Genomic DNA, 25,128 nt, shown 5'->3' with positions numbered 1-25,128 from the left:
CAGTATCTCAGTACTGTCATCATGATTCAGTATCTCAGTTCTGTCGTCATGATCCAGTATCTCAGTACTGTCGTCATGATCCAGTATCTCAGTGCTGTCGTCATGATCCAGTATCTCAGTGCTGTCGTCGTGATCCAGTATCTCAGTGTTTTCATGAAGTAGAATGCAAAATGATTAATACAGTCTCAAACATTTTTGCTTACTTTCTCTGTGTCTTCTGTCAGGACTTCTCCTTCATTCTGCGAGGCATCACACGTCTGTTGAACAACCCACTGCAGCAGACGTACCTCCCTGGATCCTCCAAGAAGATACAGTTCCACCAGGAGCTGCTGGTGTTGTTCTGGAAGATGTGTGACATCAACAAGGTAGAACTCCACACTTGTGATGCTGCTTATACCAGATATTCTCTAACACACTTTCTCCACACCACAACTAGCTGAACTGAGGTTCATCCCGTAGCCATGCCAGGATCTGCTAACTGTAGGTTCAATTCCCTTTGATAATGATCCCTCATCTGTCATGTATTCATGGCTTTCACCAAAGCAGATGTATAAGATCTTAGTGACTTTGGACTTTACTTTGACATTGTTACGTGTCGATTCCAAAATTGAAACAATATGTTAACCCAGAAATCTGTACGTAAAAGAACTTCGTTTGAAACCAACAACCAACCAACAAATGGTATACAATTAACAATTGTATTACAAAATTAACCAGATTTACAAATCAACACTAATTACAGTACAACAATTATGGCAGTACACAACAGAGTTATACAATATTCAATGACAGTATGTATAGGAGAATGTCCAAAATCTTGTGATTATTTTCGCATGTAAAGCTTGTTCGAGGCCGTAAGGCCGAGAACAACTTTCACGTGTGAAAATAATCACAAGATTGAGGACATTGCAGGCTGCCCCAATGTCCACAATGTCTTCTTAGTGATAAGACAGTTCTGATAACACCAATATATTGCAATCACCGTCATCCAGTGCATGTTCCAGACCTATACATTGCAGGCTGCCCCAATGATGAGAACATCTGACTGCATCTTTAATATACTAACCGATTGTAGGCCTGTCTGTTGGGATGGTTCCAGTGTCTAATTAAGATGATGTTGTGATTTCTTGCAGAAGTTCATGTTCTATGTGTTGAAGAGCAGTGATGTGTTGGACATCCTTGTACCTATCCTCTACTTCCTCAATGATGCCAGGGCAGATCAATGTAAGAATCGACTCCGTGACCCGGGGTAGAAGAGCTCTTCAGCAACGCTTGTCGTAAGAGGCGACTAATGGGATCGGGTGGTCAGGCTCGCTGACTTGGTTGGTGAATGTCATCGTATCCCAATTGCGTTGGTCGATGTTCATAATGTCAATCACTGGATTGTCAGGTCCAGATAGCTGGAAAGTTGCTGAGTGAGGCATTAAACAAAAAACAAACAATGTAAGAATCAAGTGCGTGCAAACATGGCACAGCAAAATACATTTGTCAGCCTAAAGGCCAGATCTATTGTCTTTTCTTATTTTACAGGTTTTGTTTGTCCATGTAAATGATGATCTTTTAAACAAAAAATGTTATTTAATGAAAATCATAAGAAAGTTATTGCTAAAAATTGATCCATTAAATTCAGTCCAGTTAGCATTAAGGAAACATCACAATCAGAAAAGCACATAATAACTTTTAACATTGTTTTAACAAAGTTAGGAAGCCACATTCTGACTTCAAGGCAACCGAAGCCCCTAATGTTTTAGATACAAATGTACTTTTATTGCTATGTGAATGATGCATGTTCCTGTGCAGCTCGTGTTGGCCTGATGCACATCGGCGTGTTCATCCTGCTGTTGTTGAGTGGAGAGAGGAACTTCGGTGTGCGTCTCAACAAGCCCTACACTGTGAGAGTGCCCATGGATATTCCAGTCTTCACCGGCACTCATGCTGACTTCCTCGTCATTGTGAGTTGGGATCTTGTTATAAGATGGAAGCCATCTTGACTGTAATATCTTCAGATTTCACATCATAAATTGACCTACTTCGACTTGGGATGTTATAAACACCCAAAATAGTAACCATGGTAAGATGATTTGAATACTGATTATGGCCGATGATGAAAGCCCAACTGACTGCTCACAAAAGGTAATCTAACAGCTATTGTCATTATCCCGTTTATTTTATGCAGGTTTTCCACAAGATCATCACTACAGGGCATCAGAGACTGCAGCCACTGTTTGACTGTCTCCTCACCATCATTGTCAATGGTAATGTCCCTGTCGATTGTGTGTCCATCTGCTCCTCTCCCATCAGAACAGCGAGTGCCAATCACCTCATGCTTGTCATAAGCGAATGACTAATGAGAGTTGAAGGGTTACAATGTGTGACCTCGTATCTTGACTAAATGGATTGTTGCTCATGTTATCAACCACCAGTTTGTCTCCTCAAGACTTGATTATTTGCAGGCTGCTGTGATATAGCTGTAATATTGCTCACTGTGGCATTAACATTCGCTCAATCCTACTACCAGTTTCATCAGTGAATGTGTTTGACTGATAGTTGCGTCATTGTCAGAGATGCAGGCCCTTCTTCTCTTGCTAGACCATTTCTGGTGTCCCCTGCCAGGATATTGCTGGAATATTGCCATACTCACTCATCACTCTTGCTAGACGGCCTCCTTGGTCTTGTGGTAGAGCGGAAGGTCAGGGGTTTGATCCCTTCCGGCGTCATGCCAAAAGATGGTACTTGTTGTTTTCATGTCTCGTGCTCGGCATTGAGAGGCTAAAACAAGGACTGGTCAGCTCAGAGTCTGCATAGTGTGTCTGAGTGGGGTATTCAAGTTAAACTGCAACATAGTATCTCTGTAGCCTAGCACGGTTAAATTGGCATTAATCCGGACTGGTATACTAGTGCAATTATCTATGACGTGACCTTAAACCCCATTTCACCTCACCTCCTCTCTTGCTCTTGTGTTTTTGAGATAGTCAATACAATGTGCGCATTTTCCTTTAAAACTACAAAATTAAAATTTTGAAATCCAATTTGATATGATATGATACAAATTCAGCAGATAATCTGCTCAGGGTTGCAATGTAACATCTGGATGTCTGTGTGTTTGTATTGACAAAGTATTGTCTGTGTTGCCAGTGTCTCCCTACCTGAAGACTCTGTCTATGGTTGCTAGTACCAAGATGCTGCATTTACTAGAGGTAAGAACGGCACTGGTCTCATGGTTGTAATCTCTTACTAAAATTGTAAGGGGGAAAGTTTGCCCAGGGGTCTAAGATCACACTCACTCACTCACTCACTCACTCACTCACTCACTCACCCACCCAAACTCTCACTCACCCAAACTCTCACTCACTCACTCACCCAAACACTCACTCACTCACTCACTCACTCACTCACTCACCAAAACCCACCCACCCACCCAAACCCTCTCACTCACTCACTCACTCACTCACTCACCCAAACCCACTCACTCACTCATGAGATGTCCCTCTTTGTTGCAGGCTTTCAGTACTCCATGGTTCTTGTACGCCAGTCCCACCAACCACCATCTTGTGTTCTTCCTCCTCGAGGTCTTCAACAACATCATACAGTATCAGTTTGATGGTAAACAGCCACCTAAACATGTTTCTCTGAGCTAAAACAAGACCAAAAATTTGACATTTGGTTTATGATAGTATTTCTCAATTCCAACACTTTACGATGTTTGACATCATCAAAAGTTAACATTAGGAGTAGTAGGCATTTAGCTAAGTGGACATTTAACATTTACTTTGTCATCAGCTATACACTTTCATCACAGCATCAACGTTTCTGGTTTACAAGTAACTAGCCTTTGAAATTAAGCACAAGTCTGCTGATCCAGTTCCATATATGGGAGATCAGAGAGCAGTGCTTATATACTGGCAGCACTCAACTTGCATTTATCTGTTTACTGTATCTGTGTTGAGAATGACCCTGACTATCACTGACTCTCTTACCAGGCAACTCCAACTTGGTGTACACAATTATCCGCAAAAGAAATGTGTTCCATCAAATGGCAAACCTGCCAACAGACCATTCAGCTATTGCCAAAGCTCTTACCAAGCGAGGGAAGAAGTTCTCCGCTCCGCCTCAAGACACGAGAGACCCACAGACGATGGAGGGAGCCATCCCTGCATCCGAAGCAGAACCTGGCACACTCAAGGCCAGCCTTGCTGCTTTACCTCGTAAGTATTCTTGATATGCCTCCATTCTGTGCATGGGTTAGGAGTGTGGTAGCCTGATATATATCTGCCACATGAGTATGATGTGTTCAGCCCATTCCTGGTGTCCCCCCCCCCCCCTATTGCTGGAGTATTGCTAAAACTGTCCATATTCAAACTGATGGGGCAAATATGTATTTCTTCAGTTTGATGCCTTCTAGGGAACAATCTTTCTCACATCATACTAATTTAGTTTCTTTGTGAAATTAACAATATGCAGAGGTGACATTTGGTCAAGTTATGTTTGTCTTGTTTTCTTGGTAAAGTGAGGGATGTTGAAACATTGCATGGGACCTTTGAAAATAAGGTATTTGATTTACTTCTCTCTAGTATTCACTTGTTATGATCACACAAATGCTGATGCCTTGTGACCTGTTTCTGCTAGGTCTGGACAAGATGACTGAGAGGGCTGCTCCTGACGAGGGACACAAAGCTCCAACACTGAAGGAGCTGGCCGAGTCCAGTGGGACTCACAACGTGCAGCCTCCCAGCGAGATCGGGGACCCCACCTCAGCACCAGGCGAGGAGGCTTCTGCCACAGAAGATGCAGAGAGTGACAAGCCCAAACTGCAAAAGGCCAAGAGTCTGGTATGTGCAGCACATATGTATACTGTTATCGTTGGTTGTGATTCTAGGATACAGCAGGAATCTGCTTCAACACATACAGCGGTAATCTCAGTCAGTTAAAGGGGACTGTGCTACGTCCCATGCATATTTTCAGTGTAGGTCTAGCAATGTACTTAGTAACTTGTGTCAAATATTATCTCTGTATGATTAGGGTGCTTGATAGGTCAATATCTTTTAGTTTAGAGAAAAAAACCTTACCAGCTCTGTCAATTAGCCAAGGTTACACCTGCTCTGTCAATTAGCCAAGGTTACACCAGCTCTGTCTGTTGGTCAAGATAATGGAAGTTCTGTCAATTAGCCAAGGTTATGGTAGGTCTGTCTGTTGGTCGAGGTTGCACTAGGTCTGTGAATTGTTAATGTTGCTATTGATTCTTTAACAAATGAAGATCCATTGTACCTTTTTTATCCAGAGTTAAATCTAGTTTGGTTGTGCCACATTGGGCCAAGATGATTATGTGTCATGGTTGCCTAAAAGCCTGGATTCCATTTTAATCCTTGTAAAACAATTATCCTGCTGACTGATCCAGATGAACTACAGAACCCTTTCTCTGTTCAATACAGCCCACTCCACCAGCCAGCCCTTCCAACGTGACGCCTCCCATGACTGCCGAGATTCCCACACGGGCTCCCATGATGAGAGCAGGGTCCACTGCCGGGCCGGGAGCGTGGGTTGCCACACCAGACTGGGTGAGTAAACTGCCATGAAGCAGTTGGAGCATCAGTGCAATTAGCATGGACTGTCTATTTGATTCTCCATTTCCTGCCTTTAGTGTTAATATATCTGTGACAGTGATTTTATGTTCTGTCCCTTTCCTGGATATGAATCCTGTGTCATTAACTCTAGGGATGATGAGAGTTTGAGGTTCTTTGTTTCTTTTCTTTCTTTGTTGTTTAACGCCACACTCAGCAATATTCCTGATATATGACGGCAGTCTGTAAATAATCAAGTCTGGACCAGACAATCCAGTGATTGACATCATGAGCATGAAATTGGAATACGATGACATGCATCAACCAAGTCAGCGAGCCTGACCACCCAATCCCGTTAGTCGCCTCTTGCGACAAGCATAGTTGCCTTTTACGGCAGGAATGGGTTGCTGAAGACCTATTCTACCCCGGATCTTCCTGGGTCTAGATGATTTCAGGAGTCATGTGGGCCCTGTGTGAACCTGAGTTTACCCACAGCGCCAGGTAAAACTGTAAAACTACAGTGGTGCTATAACTTTCAGGTCCAGTCCTGGAAACAGAAGCTGCCACTGCAGACCATCATGAGGATGTTGCAGGTGCTTGTACCACAGGTGGAGAAGATCTGTATAGACAAGTGAGTGGAACACTGGGGGGTGTCAGATACAGTGAGTGAGTGGAACACTGGGGGGTTTCATATACAGTGAGTGAGTGGAAAACTAGGGGGTTTCAGACACTGAGTGAGTGAGTGGAACACTGGGGGGTTTCATATACAGTGAGTGAGTGGAAAACTAGGGGGTTTCAGACACTGTGTGAGTGTATGGAACACTGGGGGTTTTCAGATACAGTGAGTGAGTGGAACACTGGGTGGTTTCAGACACAGTGAGTGAGTGTATGGAACACTGGGGGGTTTCAGACACAGTGAGTGAGTGAGTGAGTGGAACACTGGGTGGTTTCAGACACAGTGAGTGAGTGTATGGAATACTGGGGGGTTTCAGACACAGTGAGTGATATTATGGAACACTGGGGGGTTTCAGACACAGTGAGTGTGTGAGTGTATGGAACTCTGGGTGGTTTCAGACACAGTGAGTGAGTGTATGGAACACTGGGGGGTTTCAGACACAGTGAGTGTGTGAGTGAGTGAGTGTATGGAACACTGGGAGGTTTCAGACACAGTGAGTGAGTGAGTGGAAAACTAGGGGGCTTCAGACACAGTGAGTGAGTGTATGGAACACTGGGGGGTTTCAGACACAGTGAGTGAGTGTATGGAACACTGGGGGGTTTCATATACAGTGAGTGAGTGGAAAACTAGGGGGTTTCAGACACTCTGTGAGTGTATGGAACACTGGGGGGTTTCAGATACAGTGAGTGAGTGGAACACTGGGTGGTTTCAGACACAGTGAGTGAGTGGAACACTGGGTGGTTTCAGACACAGTGAGTGAGTGGAACACTGGGTGGTTTCAGACACAGTGAGTGAGTGTATGGAACACTGGGGGGTTTCAGACACAGTGAGTGATATTATGGAACACTGGAGGGTTTCAGACACAGTGAGTGTGTGAGTGTATGGAACACTGGGTGGTTTCAGACACAGTGAGTGAGTGTATGGAACACTGGGGGGTTTCAGACACATTGAGTGTGTGAGTGTATGGAACACTGGGAGGTTTCAGACACAGTGAGTGAGTTAGTGGAACACTGGGGGGTTTCAGATAAAGTGAGTGAGTGAGTGGAACACTGGGGGGTTTCAGATAAAGTGAGTGAGTGAGTGAGTGGAACACTGGGGGGGTTTCAGATAAAGTGAGTGAGTGAGTGGAACACTGGAGGGTTTCAGATAAAGTGAGTGAGTGAGTGGAACACTGGGGGGGTTTCAGATAAAGTGAGTGAGTGAGTGGAACACTGGGGGGGTTTCAGATAAAGTGAGTGAGTGAGTGGAACACTGGGGGGGTTTCAGATAAAGTGAGTGAGTGAGTGGAACACTGGGGGGGTTTCAGATAAAGTGAGTGAGTGAGTGGAACACTGGGGGGGTTTCAGATAAAGTGAGTGAGTGGAACACTGGGGGGGTTTCAGATAAAGTGAGTTAGTGGAACACTGGGTGGTTTCAGATAAAGTGAGTGAGTGAGTGGAACACTGGGGGGGTTTCAGATAAAGTGAGTGAGTGGAACACTGGGTGGTTTCAGACACAGTGAGTGAGTGGAACACTGGGGGGGTTTCAGATAAAGTGAATGAGTGAGTGAGTGAGTCGAACACTGGGGGGTTTCAGACACAGTGAGTGAGTGAGTGAGTGAGTGAGTGGAACACTGGGTGGTTTCAGATGCAGTGAGTGGAGTAGTGAATGGTCATCCCTTTGGAATAGTTGATACAGAACACATGTCAAGGAGAGGGAATATGCATCAGGAGTCACGGAATATGTTGTGGTTTTTTTACAGGGGTCTGACCGACGAGAGTGAAATCCTCAAGTTCCTGCAACATGGCACACTAGTGGGTCTCCTCCCAGTGCCCCACCCCATCCTCATCCGCAAGTACCAGGCCAACAGCGGCACCACCATGTGGTTCCGGACATACCTCTGGGGAGTCATCTATCTCAGGTCAGTACACCCTCAGCTGCAACCTCATCACCACATAGCTCACCTGCAGCCATGTTGTGAAACAAGATTTCAATCTGCCAGTAGTGCATGTCAGAATAATATGGATGTGCATTTTGTTTTCCTGTGTTTTAGTGTAAAATCATTTTAGTCAAGGAAGATTTGTTTGTGGAAAAATTGAAGTCAAACAAATTCTGATTATTGGATGAAGAGAGTGTCTGAGCAAGAGTTTGATACTTGTCATTCCTCCCAAATACTTGTCCACTCCATCATTCAAGATGCCAATAGTTTACACAAATATTGTAACGGTAAAATACCTGTTCAGTTTTTCATGACTCAATGTTTTGTTTATTGATGACCCCACTGATTTTCCCTCCCTTCTAATATTATATGACAAAAGTCACATATGAATTTCTTTCAGTACTTTTTACCTATTTATTTGTGACATAAATGATAGCATTCTAAAGTCTACTTAACTACTTGCCAATCAGAATGACCCGTATGACCGACTGGCCAGAGGACAAGTTGATGTCATGTATGTTTATTGTTTCAGAAATGTTGACCCCCCAGTATGGTACGACACGAATGTCAAGCTGTTCGAGATCCAGCGCGTGTGAGGGGATGACAAGACGAGGAAGTGTGTGTCTTGTGTGAGGGGATGACAAGATGAGGAAGTGTGTGTCTTGTGTGAGGGGATGACAAGACGAGGAAGTGTGTGTCTTGTGTGAGGGGATGACAAGACGAGGAAGTGTGTGTCTTGTGTGAGGGGATGACAAGACGAGGAAGTGTGTGTCTTGTGTGAGGGGGATCAGGAAGGGAGGAAGTATGAGCACATGGAAGTGTGGATCTTTTCAATGGGGTACAATACATATATGTGTGGGACACAGATCTGAACAAATATATCTCAACACCAGTATTCCACGAGTGATGGTGACTGTCAAGTTACATAAAAATCTGAATATGGGAGTGTCAGATACATGGAACACAACTCTCCGTCTCTGTGATGAATAATAATCAGTGAAACCTCTCGAACTCAAAACTCACTTAACTTGATAAAAATACTCCCAGTTGAATCTTTATTGGCACTAAGCTCTAACAGACTAGCATTTTCATGAAATACAGATATATTTTCAATGGCTGTGAGGACTTGGAGTGAATGAGGTTTCACTGCATCAGACAACTGACATATTGGACATTATCATCAACTGAGCATATTGTGTCATTGTAAGCTACATCTTCATAGGCATTCCGCTTCATCAAAGTACACCCATGACTGTCACTAATATGTTACAACATCACTCTGTCGACCTTAATATCCAGGGTGAGGAAAGCTCTGACTTGTCCCAAACAATGCTTTAGACTGATGGACCTGATGTTTTGACCTGAAATCCACTATACAGGCAGGAAAATTGCGTGTATCTCAAGTTGGACTGGAGGCCTAGATCTGGACAAATATATATGATGACTGTGTTTATTGTAAATTAGATAATGGAAGTTTCCACATCCCTGATGACTTAACTACTACAGTGATAAGTAGGGTAGCCTAGAGGTTACAGCGTTGTTTCATCACGCCAAAGCCCTGGTTTGATTCCACACAATGTACAATGTGTGAACCTATTTTTCGTATATTGCTAAAAGCGGTGTAAAAGCCAGCTTGCTGAATGGTGAATCTACTAAGGAGCAGTATTTAAGCTCATGTGTCTGACGGAGGGCAGTGTCAGGTGGGTGCACAGGACACTGTTAAAATATCAAACTGTGTATATGTTTAATATATGAATGTTGTTATTGGGTATATGTATCTACTAATCAGGCTAATGAAGTTTGACAGATTCTTTCTAACAGCAAGCTCTTTAACATCTGATCTCTACAGTTTGTTTGTCATGTTGTTGATTCTAAATTACCATTCCATTTTATTGATTCTTTGACATATATTCTGTATATAAAGATTGTGCTGTATATTTCCTCAGACCTCTTCATCACAGACACTTCAGAATGGGATGCACATGTCATGATATGAGAATAATATATGTTTTAATATAATAGAAAGTATCATTTGAAAACCAGTAAACTATGTTCTTGCAGTAAGTGAATCATTTGACCATAGAGAGAAGGTTCTTGCGGTATGATACATCATTCCTCAAGCTAGTAGAAATAGCCTTTGGGTCCTGTATGCTCGTATGGACATAAGTAATGTGACATGAACACACCTATTTCTCCATAGGCTACGGAGTAGTTATAGTGACATGACTCAGTTTGTTAATACAGACATTTCACTGGGAACAGTTCTGTCCGGGTTTAACTGGATTTAATAGGTTTTAACAGGATTTAGACGGATTTCACTGTTATCCCATGATGCATCATCTAACGGAGTCTCAAACACGTTCATTGTAAGCATCCATTTCAAATAAATGTTGCATCCCATCATGAATTCATTGTCACATAAATTTATATATACATGTAAAAGTATGTTGTATATATTCCTTGTTGTGATTGAGATGCGGAATATGTGACAAGAATGGTGGGGTTCTGTGAACTGTGCAGCTATAAAGTCAGAAAGTACTTATACGAGGACTGGTCAGAAACGTTCTAAGCCTGACTAACTTTCAACTATGAGACATAGCAAAGTGAACAAGTCAGTGTAGTACATTGTTTGAGTAGTTCATTGCAAGTGTATTTGGTCTGTTGACTGCTGGAGCTCTACTTCATCATGACAATGCCACCGCTCATACCTCTTGACTTGCAAAGGCTGCTGTGCGACAATGCGAAATTGAAGAGCTTCCTCACCCTCCATACTCGCCAGACCTGGCAGCGAGTGATTTCCTCTTGTTACCTAAAATGAAAGAACACCTTCGTGGAAACTGCTATGCCGACAACGATGAATTCAAAGCTGCCATGGATGGGGTTTTCTGGGTGTCTTCAGAAAACTTTTACTTGACTGGAATTGAAAAGCTTCAGTATCGATTTGACAAGTGTATTGAAAAGCAGGGATATTATGTTGAAATATAAAATTAAAAGCACTTTTACAAATATTGAATTTGTTTGTTAGGCTTAAAACTTTTTGACCAGTCCTCGTAGTCAACCAGTACACACAGAGGTAGATGGCTGAAGTTATTAATCAACCGATACACTAAGAAGTTGATAGTTGAAGATTGAAAGCAACTAATGCCAACAGGTTAAAAGTTCATAGTTGAAGGTTGACAGACACAGACAAGAAATGCTTATGATCAGGTTTGTGAGTTTTGTTTTGCTATAAAGTTTCTTTTCCCATACATTTTGTAAGGATGATGCAGTTATTTTCTCCAATATTGAATTGAAATATGTGTTCAGCTTTGTAACAGATCAAGAGAAAAATCCCTTTAACTTGTGTTAAAACTAATTACAATAATTGTACACATCCTGTCAGCATGGTTTCAAAATGGCTTTTCTTCTACTTTTGTAGCATTTGAAACGGGTATAAATTACGTCAAAGGACACCGACTCCATGAACTTTGTTATGAGATTGGGGAGGTAAGACATATGATCTTCACCTCAGAATAAGTGGATTTAGTGGGATATCGACAGACACATCAATGTCACTTGACCTAAAAGTTTGGAGTTTGAGTGGAAAAGGTCACAAGCTTACTAATGCCCATTGACCTCAAAGCAACTGTTAGTTGTTTATTGGGATAAGTAACAGGTATGTCGATCAGAATACAGTTTGTGTAGTTTGCTGGGAAAGTCAACAGGCATGTTCCTGCCACTATGAGGGAATACTTGGTCCATCAGATGACTGGGATAGGGTGTCATTACATGTATCTTTACATTATTGGAGGTTTTTGTTGTGATAGCGGGGTATGTGCAAACAATGTTGAGTACTGTTGTCGAGGTGTGCTGTGTTGTGTTGTGTTGTGTTTTGTTGATCATGAAGTGTTATTTTGCTGATCATGTGTGGCACCACTTAGTATTCACTATCAATATCAAATACATATACTGGATGCTAGCAGTTGTCATTCATTTGAAACGTGTTTGTAGGCAGCTTGGCTTGAAGCATGTGAATCATTGTTACTGAAAAAGTATCGATTGCATTTAACATTGCTTACTTCAACGGTGCTTTCAAATGGTTTCAGGCACGTAGACATTGGTTCTGTTGTTATTGCTGCACTGTGGTATTGGTCTTTTTAAAGTTTATTCAATGTTAAAATAACTTAAAAAACTTCTATAATTTTAGTGTGTTTTTTTTACATTTATGAAATTGTGGGTCAGGGGAAACTATAAACCGATATTTAGGAAGAAACGCCTCAGTTGGGTGAGACATTAGCTAATCCAGGCAATGGTGAGAGTGGCCACCTATCCATACACTCATTGCCAGCTCCAACCACTGGTGATGATGGCATAGTCTCCCAGCTGCCTTAAAGGTGCACAGTGCACAGCAGATTAAATTAATATACAGGTACCTAATATTGATGAGCATGTTCACTGTTAAACAATGCAATGTAAGAGAGTTTGTTAAAGTTTTTCCATTAAACAGTTTTGTTCAAGGTAATGGTACTAACTTGTATCAAAATCATGCAGCTATACTGGTTTACAAATATTCATCACGTCACCATGTATTGTATGAATGGTTGACCAAGGTCAGCTGAAGTCATACTTTATTTGTCATTTCCTCTCTTTCAGTAGCTCCATGTTCTCTGTAGTGCCTGTCTTTGTTATGTATCTCCGTGTACCAGAAATCCTGTGAAGCATTTGTAAATAAAGTCAAGTGTACAAACTGTTTACTTAGTTTGATTTCTATATGTACATGACCTCCTCCATGGTCTAGCATCTGCCTGTAGAGCAGAAGGTTGGGGGTTTGATCCCTAGCCGCATCATACCGAAAAACGATAAAACATGGTACTACTTGTTACCCTGCCTGGCGCTCGGCATTTAGGGGTTAAAACAATGACTGGCTGAGTCAGAGTCAGTACACTGTGTCTGAGTGGGGTATCAATGATAAAGCATGGTATCTCAGTGGGTTAGCACCAGTCAGGAATTGTATAAGCGCACGACCACACACACATGCATAATGTTGAACACGACATTAAAACCAATTTCACCTTAACTATTTGTTTTAACAACAGCAAAGACCCATCAAGGAGGATCTGACTTTCATCTCTGTTGTGCACTTCAACTTAATACTGCTTTAGATAAAATGAATCGTATACCTTAAGAACAAGAACAGGACTCCATAGCCACTTTAAAGCTTTTTATTTCTATTTTAGAAACGTTAATTAAATAGTTACAAAGACTCTAACCATGTGGAGCATGGAAACACAAATACATATGAATGTACAGGAACAAGACATACACAGCTTAGGTAGCCAGCTGAGATAGAGAAGCATGGTCTTTTCTCCACCCTCGGGACACAGAAAACATGGCTTCTACATCCTGGAGTTAAGTTGATCATTAACAATCGACTGTCATGCATTACTAACATGACAGGTGATGACAATACTGAAATGTTACCTCCTAGAAAAGTGATGAATCACCGGGGGAAAATATATCTGTTCTGTGAGTTTTGTAGTTCATTATGGTTTACAGTAGTCAATATTCCATTAACTGGTATAGCCCTTACAATCAATATCCAAGGAATAGGACAGAGAAATGTCATAACAGAAACATTGATACATCCCCACAATGCAGCAAATAATGCTTACTAACCTTGACCTTGAGGTTAATGCACATACTCAAGTATTTATCTCACTCAACCTGAAGGTCATGGTTCAGAATAAGAATAACTTTTACCAACACCTATGCACGTGCTAATGAATACCTGGGCCCATGCAACTTTATATTGTATTGGTATTCACAGATATGAACACCTGTAACAAACATTATAGCAAGTGTGTAATCAAGGATACTGCATGACAGGTAATTCTTTGCTAGAGAGATGGCTAGATCTGACTGATCAGAAATACAGAGGCACAGGTAGGTATGTATATCGACAGTAAAGATAAACAGATTGGAGGATGGGTCAATGAACAGTGAAAAAACTGGTATGTCTGAATGGATGCATACCAAGGGCACAAAAACAGGAGCTACTGACGATTTCCCCCGTCAGATTAAAGAACCCTAATAACAGTGTAGTAGGGCTTATGACTAGTAACATTAGCAGGAAGAGTTGACCAGCCAGATAGACGTCAAACAGCCCTTATACTGTCATCAGCTACTTGTGATGTAATAAACATGCTGGCAGTTACATCTAAATGACATGTACTTTGTGTTCTGCTGACAATGTTAAGAATCAAGAAAGTTATCAACCCACTTGTTCAACTAACAAAAAGTGCCATGTGCATGGGTCCTATTTCTGCATTATTTCAGTCAAGACCCGGGCCGTGTGAAGTCTCTTTCTGCAGTAAATGTACACTTTCATAAATCAGCCATTGGCATAATCTAAACTTAAATAAGTGCATCAATAGTGAACATTTTGTCGAGGTAATCTACCAACATGAATAAATAATGCATTGTGCACAGCTGAGGGGAAAGTGTCAAGTGCACACGTTACTCACACCAAGTAAGAGATGTGTTATTTTTTCATATGGGAAATCAAATACAGAATCCTATTAATCAACTTCAATTCCTCTAAAGCATTACATACTTTCCTTTAAAATCAATATCTTCTCACACTTTGGTATGTCAATCCAATGTTTTTGCAGAAAAATCATTACACATTAATCCTCAATTCAGCTGAATCCTGATCAGTAGGCATTCATGTTCTAGAGGGATAAAAAAATGCAAACTGTTGAAAAAGTGCTTCAACTGCTATACTATGATAATGCATGTATTTCATTGCAAGTGTGTGGAAAATATATGTCCTCAGGCATAAAATCTTAGCACTCCGCTTCAAATATGGCAGGATATGATATAGAATAAAACAAAATGTGATAATAGTAATTGTAGATCTACATATGCACACAACTGAACACTAAATGATATGAAAACATCAGTGGTGACAATGGCAGGTCATTGTAAAATATCACAGTAGTTTCAGATCCTTGGACTCTCAGGAAATCCTGACATGACATGACATGACATACTTTGAGTCATTCACCACACAGTAGTCATGCAATGATGCAGCATGACAATAGAATGCAGACTGATGACAATACAGCATGACAACACTAGACTGATGTGGCATGACACATCACTAGACTGAGGTGGCATGACAACACTAGTCTGATGCAGAACGACAACACTAGACTGATGTAGCATGACTCACACACTTTGTGTGATGTAGCATGACACAACACTAGACTGAGGTGGCATGACAACACTAGTCTGATGCAGCACGACAACACTAGACTGATGTAGCATGACTCACACACTTTGTGTGATGTAGCATGACACAACACTAGACTGAGGTGGCATGACAACACTAGTCTGATGCAGCACGACAACACTAGACTGATGTAGCATGACACACACTTGTGTGATGTAGCATGACACAAAACTAGACTGAGGTGGCATGACAACACTAGTTTGATGCAGCGTGACAACACTAGTGTGATGCAGCATGACAACACTAGTGTGATGCAGCGTGACAACACTAGTGTGATGCTGCATGACAACACTTGTGTGATGCAGCGTGACAACACTAGTGTGATGCAGCGTGACAACACTAGTGTGATGCAGCATGACAACACTAAACTGATGTGGCATGACACAATACTAGACTTATACAGCATGGCACATCAGTAGACTGATGCAGCATGACAACACTAGACTGATGCAGCACAACAACACTAGACTGATGCAGCACAACAACACGAGTCTGATGCAGCATGACTCTCACACTTGTGTGATGTAGCATGACACAACACTAGACTGATGCAGCGTGACAACACTAGTGTGATGCAGCATGACAACACTTAACTGATGTGGCATGACACAATACTAGACTTATAGAGCATGGCACAACAGTAGACTGATTCAGCATGACTCTCACACTTGTGTGATGTAGCATGACATAAAACTAGACTGATGCAGCATGACAACACTAGACTGAGGTGGCATGACAACACTAGTGTGATGCAGCGTGACAACACTAGTGTGATGCAGCATGACAACACTAGTGTGATGCAGCATGACACAATACTAGACTTATACAGCATGGCACATCAGTAGACTGATGCAGCATGACAACACTAGACTGATGCAGCACGACAACACTAGACTGATGCAGCACGACAACACTAGACTGATGCAGCATGACTCTCACACTTGTGTGATGTAGCATGACACAACACTAGACTGATGCAGCGTGACAACACTAGTGTGATGCAGCATGACATCACTAAACTGATGTGGCATGACACAATACTAGACTTATAGAGCATGGCACAACAGTAGACTGAGGTGGCATGACAACACTAGACTGATGCAGCGTGACAACACTAGACTGATGCAGCGTGACAACACTAGTTTGATGCAGCATGCAACACTAGACTGATGTGGCATGACACAATACTAGACTTATACAGCATGGCACAACAGTAGACTGAAGTGACATGACAACACTAGTCTGATGCAGCGTGACAACACTAGATTGAGGTGGCATGACTCTCACACTTGTGTGATGTAGCATGACACAATACTAGACTTATACAGCATGGCACAACAGTAGACTTAGGTGGCATGACAACACTAGACTGATGCAGCGTGACAACACTAGACTGATGCAGCGTGACAACACTAGACTGAAGCAGCATGACAACACTAGACTGATGTGGCATGACAAAATACTAGACTTATACGGCATGGCACAACAGTAGACTGATGTGGCATGACAACACTAGACTGATGCAGCACGACAACACTAGATTGATGCAGCACGACAACACTAGACTGATGCAGCATGACTCTCACACTTGTTTGATGTAGCATGACTCTCACACTTGTGTGATGTAGCATGACACAACAGTAGACTGATGCAACATGACAACACTAGACTGATGCAGCACGACAACACTAGACTGATGCAGCATGACTCACACTGGTGTGATGTAGCATGACACAACACTAGACTGATGCAGCACGACAACACTAGACTGATGTGGCATGACTCACACTAGTGTGATGCAGCATGACATTAGACTGATGTAGCATGACTCTCACACTGGTGTGATGCAGCATGATAACACCAGATTGACTGTATGACTCAACACTCATACAGTATGAAACTAGAGACATACCACAACACTAGAGCGATGCAACATTACACATCATGACACAGCAGCATGTCAACACTAGACACATGACCAGAACGCTAGTTTTATGCCGGATGTCACAATACGGGTCATGACACAACTCCAGAGTTTAATGTGACATTACCAGCATCACAACACAACATTAGAGTCATGACAATACATGATTTATTTGTTTGTTGTTTAATACTGCACTCCGCAATATTCCAGCTATATGATGGTGGTCTGTAAATAATCAAATCTGGACCAGACAATCAATCCAGGGATTGACATCATGAGCACAGATCCACGCAATTGGGATACGATGACATGCATCAACCGAGTCTGACCACCTGATCCTGTTATCTCTTACGACAAGCATAGTCGTCTTTACGGCAAGCATGGGTTGCTGAAGACCTATTCTACACCATATCTTAACGGCATTACAAGAGTCACGACAAAAGCATAATGATTACAGTATTGGACTCAAGATATACCACAAGGGGTTGTGACAGTTTGTACACTGAGCACCTTATCTCATTCAACAGCAGCACTAACAAATAATCACAAATAATTGATATGTAACTCAAAACTTTCACAAGTACCATAACATTAACAAGATGTATCTCACAGAAATCAATCAATATGAATGGTAACTTTGTTACACTGAAACAGTACAAAACAATGGATTCTTAGGCAATGAAAATATTGGTGGACGGCTTATTTTTCTTTAGTGTTATTAAGTGTGTTACTGTTGTCATAATATTTCAAATATACTTTTTTTGCTATGACTTAATGTGGGGGTGTACTACTAAAACAGTATGTGACAAATAATCAAAGATATATTTCTTGTTTTGTATTAAATAAATACTTTTGTAATAGTAAAAAACATTCAAACATAAAATACTATTTACATACAAGCTCTGAAGCTTGTAATAAGTAATAACAAAAAATACACATCAGGACTTCATGGGCACTTACTACCAAACATATAAATAGAACAACAATGTAACTGAAGCAGATAGATGTGAGTGATAAATACACAGAGTGCCAGAGGTACAGAAGCTCACCTTTATTAAATGACATAAAACCTCAGCAGTGATAATGTGAGTAGCATGATGTTCAGTAATGAGGTTCCAGTTTAGCAATACGATTTTAGCTGTAGGTTTCTTTTTTTAAAAATCCTGTAAAAATAGCCATGTAATACTTATCAAGTTTGGCATTGTACTAGGATTATTCAGATGATCTGAAAAGGTTTCCTGGTCTATAGGAACATGAAAAATATCATGACAATTGGTCCAGTTTGAATGACATAATGCTCTATAAAAAGTTGGACATCCGACCATTCATTGTTTGATAGATTTCTAACTATTTGTCACGGAACATAATTCTGCTTAAAAGTTCTTAAAGTTCAGTGAACATGTGGTAGATATAATTTGATGTTCAACTTATTCTACACACCTTATTTTTTGTAAATGCTATGAATCGTTTTGAATTAATAAATCTTAAACCTTATTTCATTGTCAGGAAGAATCTAATGAACATCCCCTGAAGACTGGAGTATCTCCAATGGCTACTGGGGAGATAAACATCCCACATGTAGTCTTGAACATTTAGAACATATGATGCGAAAAGCATATTTACATGTTAGCAGATGAGGAGAAGAAACTATTTCAAGTCCAGTGCTAAAGACAGAATGGTGGATGGACAACAGACAACGACCCATAAAAAGCGCCCACTTTGATGGTGTCAAGGTGAGATAAAACTAGCCATACTGTGACGTCTACGCATGAGGACATTGATGCCTTGAGGGTACTATGTAGCTTTCTTCCCCAGGAGCTGTTTCCGCTGTTGGTTGAGGAGCCCCTCCAGGTGGTCTGCACGTTTGGTGGCAGCCTGGTACTGCTGACGTAGCTGGTTCACCACCTCCTCTTTCTTCACGATGGCCTGCTTCACCCTGACAACACAACCATCAACCATTACAGCACACTGACAACACAACCATCAACCATTACAGCACACTGACAACACAACCATCAACCATTACAGCATTCTGACAACACAACCATCAACCATTACAGCACCCTGACAACTCAACCATCAACCATTACAGCACCCGACAACACACACATCAACCATTACAGCACCCTGACAACACAACCATCAACCATTACAGCACCTGCCAACTCAACCATCAACCATTACAGCACCCGACAACACAACCATCAACCACTACAGCACCCTGACATTACAACCATCAACCACTACAGCACCCTGACACCACAACAATCAACCATTACAGCACCTTGACACCACAACCATCACAGCACCCTGACAACACAACCATCAACCATTACAGCACCTGCCAACTCAACCATCAACCATTACAGCACCCTGACAACACAAACATCAGCCATTACAGCACCCTGATAACACAACCATCAACCATTACAACACCCTGACACCACAACCATCACAGCACCCTGACAACACACACATCAACCATCAAAGCACCCTGACAACACAAACATCAACCATTACAGAACCCTGACAACACAACCATCAACCACTACAGCACCCTGACAACACAACCACCAGTCATTACAGCACCCTGACAACACAACCATCAACCATTACAGCACCCTGACAAGACAAACATCAACCACTACAGCACCCTGACAACACAATTATCAGCCATTACAACACCCTGATAACACAACCATCAGCCATTACATCACCCTGATAACACAACCATCAACCATTACAGCACCCTGACAACAAAACCATTACAGCACCCTGACAACACAACCGTCAGCCATTACAGCACCCTGACAACACAAACATTCGCCATTAAAGCACCCTGATAACACAACCATCAACCATTACAGCACCCGACAACACACACACATCAACCATTACAGCACCCTCACAACACAACCATCAACCACTACAGCACCCTGACATCACAACCACCAACCACTACAGCACCCTGACAACACAACCATCAACCACAACAGTACCCTAACAACACAACCAACAACCACTACAGCACCCTGACATCACAACCATCAGCCACTACAACACCCTGACAACACAAACATCCGCCACTACAACACCCTGACAACACAAACATTCGCCATTAAAGCACCCTGATAACACAACCATCAACCATTACAGCACCCGACAACACACACACATCAACCATTACAGCACCCTAACAACACAACCATCAGCCACTACAGCACCCTGACAACACAAACATCCGCCATTAAAGCACCCTGATAACACACACATCAACCACTACAGCACCCTAACAACACAACCATCAACCACTACAGCACCCTGACATCACAACCACCAACCACTACAGCACCCTGACAACACAACCATCAACCACTACAGTACCCTAACAACACAACCATCAACCACTACAGCACCCTGACATCACAACCATCAACCACTACAACACCCTCACAAGACAACCATCACAGCACCCTCACAACACACACATCAACCATTACAGCACCCTCACAACACAAACATCAACCATTACTGCACCATGACAACACACACATCAACCATTACAGCACCCTCACAACACAATATCAACCATTACAGCAGCATCAATATTGTAAATTTACAACCACACAGATAATGGTTTCATGAAAGTGGTAACCTCTACAATCTATGTCACTTTTGCCTTTGCTCACAAAATATGCTGACATGCATTGATAATACACATACATTCTTGCCCCTTTACTGACCAGATGAAATACTGAGACCTTGGAACATGGTGTACAACAATTAAGTATTTGGAATTAAAATCATATCTTCTTCCTCAATGAACTTCAGACTACCGGTAACTACCATTAGTGTATTATACCTTTGTAGGGCTGGACGAGTGACTTGTGTACTGGGGTTGGGACCTCGGTACCCACAGGACTACCCAGACCCATGGTTAGTTATGTAATATGTTGTTTAAATACAATCATGATAAAAGTCGCTTATGTTTGCATTTCTTTCTGCCTATGCACACATTCTTTCCGACGTTTACATGTTTGAGTAAAGATATAGCTTCAGTCGACTTCAGTGTATGCATGATCTGATTGTTTTATACATGTATCTAAATAGCATTTGCCAGGGCTGCGGTAAAACAATTCCAAATCGGATATTAAGTACCCAACTCTTGAGACCTACAGTAGGGCCACGGGTAGGGTCGTGTAATACGGGGTCAAGTACCTGGGTCATAAATTTGGACTCGTCCCAGCTCAATACCATTGTACTGTTGATTACATGAATATGCATAATCAGAGATTCTATACCTCTTGTGTACCTCCTCCATCTCATCATCTTTTTGTCTTTTGATTTCTTCGATGTCGCTCTTCCCCCTCTCGATTTCAATTCGGTGTTTTGCTCTCAATTCTGACATTTCATTTTTCAACCTTTTGTTTTCTTCCTCTGTGGTTACAATGCGGTCGGCAAACTCCTGGCGAATGATATCTGATACATGGCTGCGTTCCTCATGGAGCCTGTCTGTCAGCTGCAACACACAGCATCAGAGAATATAGACAAGATAGACACAATTTTTTATGGATAACAACTTCTTTAATACTGTAAAAGGCGACGTTTCGGTATAGATCCTTATACCGTTGTCAAGCAAGACTGATAATACTCGTCGCCCCAGGTGAAGTATGTGGTGGAGATACAGGCGGTGGTGAGGGCGATGATGGATTCGGTGGTTAGGCTGGTTTCAGGAGGGGTTTCAGTGATGCGACGGCGGAGAATTTGCAGAGTGTCATCTATGGGTACGTTGGTGAAAAGGTCTACTACATCGTAACTGATGATTTGATCTGGATTGGTGATGTTCTTGAGTTTGGAGCAGAAGTCCGTGGAGTCAGAGATGAAGGAGTCGGCTGTTTTTCCTAAGTCTTGCTTGACAACGGTATAAGGATCTATACCGAAAACGTCGCCTTTTACAGTATTAAAGAAGTTGTTATCCATAAAAAATTGTGTCTATCTTGTCATCCGTCAACTTCTAAGTAATGCCTATCAAACAATTCAAACAATAGAATATGTTTGCCAGGCATTGCTTCAAAGTATTTGGAGGGACAGTTCTCATGCAAGATATATTGCAGGTAAATGTTAGGTAAAGCAAATAACATACAAATACGAGGCCTGGGTAAACAAATCTTATGAGATGGGGAAAGTATGACACAGGTTTCCTTGCTTTACCTTCTTTATATCCAGGACTTCCTGATCCTTCTGTCTAACAATGACCTTCAACCTTTCACATTCACCTTCGATCTCCGTCAGCTGAGCCTACAACACAGAAACACAATCCTCATCTCTGTTAGATGAATCTTCTATTCTTGGCACTAAAGGAGACATAAAATAGTGTCTGGGAAGTGTAGCTCACCTGGATCTGCAGGAAATAGAGAAAATGTCAACAAAGACAGACACTTAAGAAAAGTTGTCAGCATTGATATTCAAATAATTACTCAGGACAACTAATTTCAGATAGGAAGTCTATTTGGCCTCATGTTTTAAGAAAATAATAAAAACACAAAGGTCAAGACAAGGTCAAAATATACATTATAGCAAAATGTGGAACAGATATATTAAGTCCCACTACAAGCTAAACATATACATTTTTGACATGGCTGAGTAACTGTCTTATAAGTTCATAAAAATGGCTGTAGTGGCCATGTAAAAAAATCACATTTGAACCTCAGTTCAGGCGTCATCAGTGGTGGAAACAAGCTGTGACGTTTCAGCTTCATTGGTCCAGTGGTTTCTGAGAAGATGATGGTTACAGTGAAAAGAAATGACCATGTACAGAATGTAAGTCCAAACAAGGTCCAAAGTTTAAATTTTGAAAAATGGGAACATGTGTTGAGCCCTATCTATTACTAACTAAACATATACCACATTTCACTTTAGTTTTACCACAAATAGGATTTTCACTATGGCTGTTGTGGCAGCCATGTTGTATATCTGATTTGCACCTCTTGAACAAAAGGGCCAATATTGAAAATTGGATTCAAATTTCATAAACAAATTAGGGTGTCCATATCAGTTGGAACAAGTATACAAAGTTTCATCTTCATTGGTACATTGGTATCTGTGGAGATGATGCTAATGCCAGATGCCCACGACACATGATGGATGTTAGACAAACAGGCCAGGACATAAAATGGTAAAATATGGTTTTCAAATGCATGCTTTTACTTTACCTGTGAATAGACTTGCTTTGGTAATATACTCTTAGTTGTATCTATGCACTGCTGTGTTGCCAGGAATTCTTAAATATTTTCTTTTACTTCAACATGAAATGTATGTCTCTTACATATCCACGTCCCTTGTCCTTGGTCCCTTCATGACAAAGTAGCATGTCCTTTGTTGAATGTCAGAGACTGATTCAGTGTTAACATAACGTACTGTTGTGACACCTTGTGGCATCATGCGCATCTTACCTTCATCTCATTGTACTTCTGTACTGCATGCCTCTCGGAACTCTCGAGCTCCTTCATTTCATTATTGAACTTGTCCCGCATTCGTCTACAGGAAACAGAAAGCGATATGTAACTGCATCACCAACAAAGTGTACACAAAACCCAATGTCTTCAGGGAGGTTTGTAAAGTAGTACATATATAAACAAAACACAATGCTGAGTACTTTCAACGACATGTTTCATTGGTATCATCAGGGAGAATGAAGTTACACTGATTATGACATCATTACCAGCCATTGTGATGTCATGCAACAGTTATGTTGATCATGAATAGTGGGAGTTGCCACTGGTGTACTGTGCATTTTTGTGGCATATTTATGTTCTATTTAAAGAAGGATTGAATTCATTATTAAAATATTGTTCTTTTTAGAGTTCTTTTTAGCATAATCAATGTACAGTGAATAAACTATAACATATTTAGTAAAAACTAAATAAACTAGAAACTAGAAAAATTGACAGGAAGAGGAACCTTAGATGTTTATTCTTGATGTCTGTATGTGACAACGTCAATCTTCACCATGATAGAAAGTAGCAATCACTTACTTGATTCTGTTTTCTGCAGCTCGCTCACACTCGTCCCTAGACCGTGTGGCATCCTCTTCCAGCCGCTGTATAACCAGCTCTATCTCCTTGTCCCGGTCTCTCCGCACATGGGACTTGAGTTCCCGCTCCTTCTGAGTCAGCCACGTCTCTTGTTTCTTCATGTAGTTCTCCTCCCATGCCTCTTTCTCAACACGCAAACGTTCATTCAGCTCACGGACCTCAATCTGCAGAAGGAATAATATTTATCAACACTACTATCTCTTGTACTTGCATGGAGTTCAGTTACATCGCAGCTACAACCACGGGGCCTGGGGCAGGAGAGCATCAATGGTGTATGATGCCATTGCACTGAGATGGTCCTACTTTGTCGTCATTTGGTGAAGTACTATCCATTAATTTGAAGTACTATCCATTAATTTGAGGTACTATCCATTAATTTGAAGTACTATCCATTACTTTGAAGTACTATCCATTAATTTGAAGTACTATCCATTAATTTGAGGTACTATCCATTAACTTGAAGTACTATCCATTACTTTGAAGTACTATCCATTACTTTGAAGTACTATCCATTAATTTGAAGAACTATCCATTAACTTGAAGTACTATCCATTAATTTGGCCTCATGGTAATGGGGACCTGTGATACAAATGTAATTTGACAAGGAGATAAATTCATGATTGATTGTTATTTAATGAAGCACCATATTCCAGCATACTAGTGATTGCCTCTATCAGCATTGATC

The 25,128-nt window shown here is 41.4% G+C and overlaps 2 protein-coding genes across 3 annotated transcripts in view; one reads left to right on the top strand and one right to left on the bottom strand.

Annotated features, from left to right (window-relative positions):
* Positions 1-12,864, top strand: part of LOC139467934 (protein HID1-like) — a 30,142-nt gene extending 17,278 nt beyond the window's left edge. The window contains exons 10-21 of the mRNA XM_071249526.1: positions 225-365; positions 1,134-1,224; positions 1,801-1,952; positions 2,177-2,255; positions 3,136-3,197; positions 3,501-3,603; positions 3,981-4,205; positions 4,627-4,829; positions 5,430-5,555; positions 6,098-6,189; positions 7,976-8,134; positions 8,685-12,864. Of these exons, the coding sequence (XP_071105627.1) occupies positions 225-365; positions 1,134-1,224; positions 1,801-1,952; positions 2,177-2,255; positions 3,136-3,197; positions 3,501-3,603; positions 3,981-4,205; positions 4,627-4,829; positions 5,430-5,555; positions 6,098-6,189; positions 7,976-8,134; positions 8,685-8,748 (1,497 nt within the window). The 3' untranslated portion in view covers positions 8,749-12,864. The remainder of the gene's footprint in view (positions 1-224; positions 366-1,133; positions 1,225-1,800; positions 1,953-2,176; positions 2,256-3,135; positions 3,198-3,500; positions 3,604-3,980; positions 4,206-4,626; positions 4,830-5,429; positions 5,556-6,097; positions 6,190-7,975; positions 8,135-8,684) is intronic.
* A 475-nt stretch (positions 12,865-13,339) lies between these two features.
* Positions 13,340-25,128, bottom strand: part of LOC139467933 (centrosomal protein of 131 kDa-like) — a 34,009-nt gene continuing 22,220 nt past the window's right edge. For both annotated transcript variants that reach the window (XM_071249524.1, XM_071249525.1), the window contains exons 16-20: positions 24,384-24,607; positions 23,802-23,886; positions 22,561-22,647; positions 21,651-21,868; positions 13,340-19,285 (exon numbers count right to left, since the gene is read on the bottom strand). In XM_071249524.1, the coding sequence (XP_071105625.1) occupies positions 19,144-19,285; positions 21,651-21,868; positions 22,561-22,647; positions 23,802-23,886; positions 24,384-24,607 (756 nt within the window). In that variant the 3' untranslated portion in view covers positions 13,340-19,143. The remainder of the gene's footprint in view (positions 19,286-21,650; positions 21,869-22,560; positions 22,648-23,801; positions 23,887-24,383; positions 24,608-25,128) is intronic.

The sequence above is a fragment of the Haliotis cracherodii genome, unplaced genomic scaffold (genome assembly GCF_022045235.1).
Source record: "Haliotis cracherodii isolate W230 unplaced genomic scaffold, xgHalCrac1.p SCAF_2, whole genome shotgun sequence".
NCBI classification, from domain to species: domain Eukaryota; kingdom Metazoa; phylum Mollusca; class Gastropoda; order Lepetellida; family Haliotidae; genus Haliotis; species Haliotis cracherodii.
The sequence above is the reverse complement of the archived record's forward strand: the minus strand, read 5'-3'. Positions and strand labels throughout refer to the sequence as shown.